This window comes from Musa acuminata, chromosome BXJ1-5, assembly GCF_036884655.1.
Source record: "Musa acuminata AAA Group cultivar baxijiao chromosome BXJ1-5, Cavendish_Baxijiao_AAA, whole genome shotgun sequence".
Taxonomy (NCBI): domain Eukaryota; kingdom Viridiplantae; phylum Streptophyta; class Magnoliopsida; order Zingiberales; family Musaceae; genus Musa; species Musa acuminata.
In genome coordinates this window covers 41,870,342-41,877,914 of record NC_088331.1, presented here as the reverse complement: position 1 = coordinate 41,877,914, position 7,573 = coordinate 41,870,342, and the positions used below count along the sequence as shown (strand labels likewise).

The following is a 7,573-nucleotide window of genomic DNA, read 5'->3' as shown; positions in this document are numbered from 1 at the left end:
TGAGAGTTTAGTGGACCATTTTGACCCTTTGTTGTGCAACTCTTCAGAGCTTGTGAAGTCAGTTTGTAATTTGCATTGTCTATAAAGTGTTTCCTGGAATGTTTGCTTGTGGATCCCGAGTGAGGCGCTTTCTCTAATCCGTTTTCTCTTTTGTAGATCCTAAGGGACCATAGGAGGTTGACCTTTGCGGACGGACATGCAAGAATGCCACACGACGTAGGCAAAATCAGCTAAGTCCGTGACACAACGGTGATCGTTCTCACTATACAATGACATAAGTATCTCAACGTTGATCGCTCTCACTACGCTAAAAGCCAAGCAAACCAGATGGCTGGACAATCAAGCCTCTCCCTCTCTTCACGGGAGCCTTCATCTTCGTAAGATTATTTATTTTATCTCTAAATTTATATAAATTTTTGAAGTAAATATCGTAATGCTACTAGGGTAAGTACATATGACAATAGCCGTATTGGGGAGGGTTTAAGCCACCTCTAGCCGTGAGAGACCCCGTCGAAGGAAGCCGCCAATGATGAAGCTCGTCTGCAGGGTCTGCAACAGCGGAGCTCCCATGCTCTTGCGCCAGCGGTGGTTCGGCTCCCAGCTTGTGGCGCCGGCGGGTGTACTCAAGTCCACGGAGGAGTTGCCGCCGCTGCCCAAGGGTTGGCACGACTGCCTCTACAATCGGGTCGCCGCCAGCGGGGACCCCAGGCGCTCCATCGTCCCCCTGCTCGAGCGCTGGGTCCAGGAAGGCAGGCCGGTCGACCAGAGTGACCTTCGGGAGATGGTGAAGAAGATGCGCTCCTTTCGTAGAAACTTTCACGCCCTCGAGGTTCGCTTCCTCTTACTCCTCTGTCATCTTCCTTCTCATTTCAAACCTCAATCATGACCCAAAATCGAATCTTCTTCGCTCAACCTGTAAGTTATGTTTCCAAAATTAGACATTTATGCAGAAAGTTTCTGATTTGATGATGAGAGATTTATTTTTTCTTCAGTTATTTGATACAACTGTGTATTCATCTAGCTGATTTCCTTTTGGAATATGTAGAACCACAGATTTTAGCAGATCAAGATGATTCTGGAGAAGTTCTTCAATTCAACTTCTTTTGTTGATGCAATGAACAGAAGCCCCCTTTTGTGTTCTGAAATATCGTAGATAATACACATGTTCAGGATCATATCGTCATATGCATTGAGAATCTTATGTACCGGACAGTGATCAAGATTAAGATTTTCTCACCATTTGCTTCCTCCATGTTTTGTGTATTAATCTATGTAATTATCTGCATGTACATAATCCCATCGTAATCTTACCTCTTCTTGCTATGGAGTTAGTTGGTGATGTAGGACGGGTAGCAATGAGATCTTTTACATACCAGATAGAAAGAGAAAAAAAATAATAATTGAAAGATTTTATAATTGAAAAAATAAATAATTGAAAAATAATAATAATCTTACCTCACATCACTCACACACAAGGTGGGAAGAACTAAATCTGTTGATTATCTTCATTACATTGATTCATTTTCTGATCATCTCCATTATAATGTCCTAGCCTTTTTCACAGGTTTAAGTATAAAAATTATATATATATATATATATATATATATATATATATATATATATATATATATATATATATATATATATATATATATATATTACAATCACATCAAATCAAATATATGATACCTTCTTCCTTTGAAGAAGGTAATATTTCTAATAATTTAATAAATAATCTTCATCTCTTGATGATATTCTTGATTGTCAAACTTTTAGATAAATCTTTAATCAAGATTTGTAGTCCAATCAAGAACAAATCTGATTTTTTTCAATTTTCTATATTTTCTTCCTTTTTCTTCTTGTTAAGAAGATATTGTCATGTAACAACTTATTACCTATGTAAAATACCCTAAAACTCATCAAATTTATTTTATTAATACACTAACTAAATTGCTCTTGCATCACCTGCTTTCACTACGTAAGAACTCACCCCGAGTTCATGTAATTGAAGCATGGATTAATTCGGATGATAAAATATTTTGCCTAAACTAAAAGCTCTAATGTAGAATGAGCAACAATCAAGGAGAGTTAATAGATCCAATATTGACTTTGGTAGATCCAAGATTTAGTCAATATATGTAATCTTCAATCAAGAACGAATCTGATTTTTTATTTTTTCTGTATTTTCTTTCTTCTTCTCCTCATTGAGTAGATGTTGTCCTGTGACAATTTATTACATATGCAAAATATCCCTAAATCAGTTATTCTTATTTTAATCAATTAAGTTGTTCTTGCCAATTGGTGTATGACTCCAACAAGTCAAGGGTTGCTATGATGCAAACAAATTCAAACCTTTTAGTAGTGATTTGCATCCTACGGTAATATTGTTTGCAGAAGATGGAAAGTTAAACTATGGTTTAAGGTAGAGAGACAAAAATATATGCAAAATTAAGGTAGGAATAACAAAGGTATACAAATATGTGAATGTATAGAAATAATGTAGAATCAAAGCTATTTGAAGAAATTTATTATACTTATGTATGAAGTTTATAGTAACTATTGCATACAATTTTTGAGATCCTTTAGAAAATGGTGCTGTTAGTTAGCAATGGTGCTACCATATTCCGTCACAAAACTAAAACACAATTAGTTATATGCAACAATTCGACATGTAAGAGAAGAACAAACACGAAATTGGAAACTTTCAAGTTTGCACGGATATTTTGGGATTGGAATTAGAGAAACTTTGATTGTTGTGCTAAAGTGCAAAAGAGCAATTTTTATCAATGCCTTGTGTTTATAAAATTAGCATCGTCTTATGCATGGCATTGCATAATCTAGAGTTGAATTATTTGTTTCTTATATAACTTGTGGTGTTACAAGAAGCTTTGTGTAAGGAAATTAAAAAGTAATGACTGACACTTCACATTACTATGACCTCTTCTGCTTGCAAAGGTGACTAAAAGGTTGGTGCAAGTTGGATCTGTTATAAATTTATTTTGAGTCCTAGAATCATGTTATAATAGTTATTTTATGGTCTAAGACTTAATTTTTAATTATAGTATATTTTGGATGTATTTGAGTCAAGGTTGGAGTCTTATATATTATGCATGGTTTGCTGTATCGATGCATACCGCTCGATATGGGAGGTATGTACTGCTTCGATAGGATACCGGTACGCGGATCGCCCTTTACCAGACGATATCGGTCACTTGACCTTGTATTGGGTGGTACGGGGTTTTTATCGAGCGGTAATGATCAAAATCCGACCATTATCGATCTGTACCAATCGGTAATGGTCGGATTTCGATTGTTACTGATCAAGAGCTGAGATTGCCTTATTTCAAACGGTCAATTTGATCGTTTGAGACGTAGAAAAGGGTTTTTAAACCCTTTCCTCGCTCCTCTTTCAACTCATTTCACTCTCTTAAACTCTTTTTCACTCACACCTCTCTCTTATTCTTACATTTTTCACTCTCCTAAACTTTACAAACCTACGATTTTTGGATTGGATCAAATTTAGGAGGCTATAATTTGGGAGGATTAAGAAGAACACTCTAATCAATAGATGTATTTTCTTTTTAGATTTTTATTGATTTATGAGATGATTAAGCATATTCTATGTGGTGTATAACTTAATGTCTAATATATTGTTTGATATGTTTTTGATGGTAGAGTAGTATTAATTAGGGAGTAATTAAGGTCTTTACTGTTATGATTAGTGTGTTTACTATTGATTTTTTCAAATTAGATACTTAATAGGTCAAATCTTTATATTTCATGCATATTAAGGATTGGACCATATGATTATGATGGTATAATAGATTTAATTAGGTTTTAATTAAGTTTTTTTAATACTGTTATTAGTGGTTTTAATGATGATTTAATCAAAATTTGATCGATATTGGGTTAATATATATTATTTTTGCTAAAATTATACTAAAATTATATATATTTTTTAACTTAAAAATCATAATATAATTTTCTTTCTATTTTCAGGCATTTTTGAAGATTTTTTTGATGATTTTGAGCATATTGTCGGTACATCCCAACGTATTATCGGTATGCCTCGGTACGTACCGTATTGACCAGGGCTCGGTACACAAGTACGAATCGAAATTACAACCCTTAATATTATGAACTACATAGCTATTTGCTTTGTTATTAGAGTTCCTGTTCCTTACAAGTTTGATTTCTTCATGGTTGATTGCTTGGTCATAGTAAGCATTTATTTGTTTCCTTAATAGTTTTATTAGAGTCCTAATCTTAGTCGTTGACATGATCAGCTGTGTTGAAGTAGACGGAGCATTAATTGCTTTAAAACCGTGTACTGTGTATTTAATAGTTACATGGCTTTTCTTAGCTGCTGGCCACCCATTTCTTGTTTCCTCTCTTCTTCCATTTCTTTCTTCCTCTGATACCTTGTCTCTTCTTCTTTATCTTTGTCTCTCTATCTGCTCTTTGTTCGTTCCTCTATTTGCCAGTACATTTCAGTGGCCATTTACTCTTCATTTCTTGCTACAAGTAACAAAAATCAGCAAGTCTTTCTATTCTGATCATTGTAGCATCACCCAACTTTTGTGCTTACCAGAAAACCAAAGGAAGAAGCAACGTCGAGCTTTCGGAAGCTGTGCTCCTGCTGTTCCCATTCTGTGGCAGCTTTGTGAACACTCAAGGCTAACGTATCCTGAAATTGCCTGAGATCTCTTCTTTGGCGGTCCTAGTCTCCTCTATAGTGGTTCTTCATTCATATCAAAGGTGGTCACAGATATTCACCGGCCGACATGGCCTAAATTGCCAACATAATCCTATATTTCTCTTGCTTCCTCTTCTCCTTTCTCCTTCTTTGCCCCTGCTGGCTTTTGATAGTAGACAGGCTGGATGTAGATGGACCTTATCAAGATCACTCATAAGGGCATATCACCTTACCTGTTTGGACATAACTGGAGAGTCCTGAATTATTAGTAGAAGTAGGTGGAACCTGATCTAATTGGTTTGAACTCTCACACACAGTATAAAAAAGTGGAACTTAACAGAGCTATATCAAGAATATGGGTGGACCTCATTTAATTATCGAAGATGATTATTTGACCTTGAGATTATATGTAATGTATGTAAGGAAATACTGTCTTACAAAGATGTTCTGTCTAAGCTATTTTGCTTATACTTTTATTTTGATATTTGGTGACTCTTTTGCTGTGGTAAAGCAAAAGCCTTCCTTAGTTATGGAGTGAATTTCTTTGGGCTTAAAATAGTAAGGTTAATCTCTTTTATCCTCTGTAGATGACTTGGTTCTTTTTTTGTTTTACTCTTTTGTCAGTGACTCCAATATTGTTCTGCATTCACACATGAAACAGCACTATTGAAGCCTCTGAAAACTTTCCTTTTAATAATGTCTCTCTATGCTTAGTACAGATATCTACATGGATGAGCGATAGGAGGTACTTCTGCTTGTCACCTGGTGATGTTGCAGATCGGTTGGACTTGATTAAAAAAGTTCATGGCCTTGAGCAGGCAGAAAGTTTCTTTGGTAACTTACCAAAACAATTAAAAGTTTATCAAGTTCATGGTGCTCTTCTGTCTTGCTATGTACAAGACAAATGTGTGGAGAAGGCAGAGGCTTTCTTCCATCGAATGGAGGAGGCAAACATGCTTGATAGTTTTGCTTTCAATATGTTGATGAAAATGTACAATGACATTGGACAGCTTGCATTAGTGGATAAGATCTTTCAAAAAATGAAAAACAAGGGGTTTGCTCCTGACATTTTCACCTACAACATTCTGATAGAAGCATATGCCACGGGTGCCAATGTGGAAGGGGTAAAAAAGGTTCTTGGAAGTATGAAGCATTCAGAAATTGCAGCCAGTTGTTACACATACGCAATTGCAGCTAAAGGTTATGTGAAATCTGGGTTGATTGACGAGGCTCTAGTTCTTCTCGAGGAATCAAAGAAACTGATGCCTCGGAGAAAGGGCAATGATGCTTATGGGTTTTTGATCTTGATTTATTCTGACATCGGAGATAAATCTGAGATGTACCGAGTGTGGAATATGTACAAGTCATCGGATAAGGTAGCTACCTCAATGTATATGTGCATGATGGGTGCACTTCTAAAGCTGGATGATGTAGAGGGCGCAGAAGCCATCTTGAAGGAGTGGGAATCTGTGACTTCTTTTCATGATTTTAGATTGCCAAATCTTCTACTTGGAGCGTATTGTACAAGAGGTCTTCTGGAGAAGGCGGAACTATTAGTAAACAAAGCCATTGAAAGTGGCCTGGCCCCTTATGCTAATGCGTGGGATAGGTTAGCTAGTTTATATTTTGATTGTGGGCAGAATTTGAAAGCAGTGGAGGCGATGAAGAAGGCACTGGCAGAAGGGCAAGCGCCATGGAAGCCAAATCCTGCTAGTGTCATGAGAACCTTAGAGTACATGAAAGAACAAAAGGGTGTGGAAGAAGCAGAAGGGATTGTGAAGTTGTTGAAACGTCATGGTCCCCTGGCACAAGAAATCTATAATTGCTTGCTCACTATTTATATGTGGGCAGGGAAATCAACTACTGACCTGCTTGAGCAAATGGCAGAAGATGGATTTCGTGCGGATGAAGACACATTTAAAATACTAGAAGAGAAAAGTGAAAAAATCATACCTCAAAGAACAAGGAAAAAGAAGAAAAATGTCGAGCAGAAAGCTATCAAAGGTACGGAAACAGATTGCAAGTCTGCAAAGTTAGCAGCTTAATTTTCATGTTGAAGCCAGCATTTGTAGCTTGTTGGTGTCAACATGATCTTGATAGAGACAGATATCTGTATACTTTCAACAATATCCAGACAGGAGCCTTAAGCATGTGCCTGAGCATATGCGGACATGCCATATTTCTTTACCAGCTATTATTTACATCCTCTATGTGGACATGTGTCTTCTGATATGTTTCTTTCATGTTACTGTACCAGCTAGTGTGTCATCAGTTCATCCTGATTCTTAATCCTAGACTAGTTTAGCTATCTGTGTGGATTTGAATTGTGTAAGCATGCAATGTATCATGCATATCCATCAAGAATAGATCTTTCTTTCCCATCTTTTTTCTATGATGAGCATACAAGTCCCAAGTTATAGACACAAGGTCCCATAGGTACAAAGATCCACTCAAAACCTATTGAAGAACTGAGATAGTAGAAGGTTATCCCAGATCAATGTCCGATATATTGTCCATTTAAAATTTGTTTACTCATGAATTCTTTACAGGGCAGCCGAAGCTCCACAAAGCAGAGCGAGCATGCACATTATGGGGGGGAAAAGAAAACATGCAAGATGAGGGACAAAACCAACTGCCCTAAGGTTGGTTGATGAATTAACACTTCCACTGAGATATTTGGATGATGAACGCAATACACAATTGATAGATCTCAATCACGAGTTCGTGTAGAATATCTCATATGTAGTCAGTCTTAATGTAACAAAAGAAAAAACATATAAGATGGCTTAATATAATTTTATATTACTTCTAATGAAAAATCTAATTTTACATTACTGCTAATTAATCATATTTTAGAGTCCTTATTGTTACCCGTTT

General features: G+C 36.3%; 1 protein-coding gene across 1 annotated transcript; it reads left to right on the top strand.

The window, feature by feature from the left end:
* Positions 1 to 447: 447 nt before the first annotated feature.
* On the top strand, positions 448 to 7,004 carry LOC103985648 (pentatricopeptide repeat-containing protein At2g20710, mitochondrial). Its single transcript, XM_009403407.3, has 2 exons — positions 448 to 829; positions 5,416 to 7,004. The coding sequence occupies exons 1-2, from the start codon at positions 527 to 529 to the stop codon at positions 6,739 to 6,741; spliced, it is 1,629 nt and encodes a 542-aa protein (XP_009401682.2). The 5' UTR covers positions 448 to 526; the 3' UTR covers positions 6,742 to 7,004.
* Positions 7,005 to 7,573: the final 569 nt, after the last annotated feature.

What these genes read in the sequence shown, in the direction of transcription:
- LOC103985648 (XM_009403407.3), top strand. Translation starts at nt 527, where the DNA reads ATGATGAAGCTCGTCTGCAGGGTCTGCAACAGCGGAGCTCCCATGCTC. An exon ending in GAAACTTTCACGCCCTCGAG is followed by an intron (nt 830 to 5,415) that starts GTTCGCTTCCTC and finishes TGCTTAGTACAG; the next exon opens with ATATCTACATGGATGAGCGA.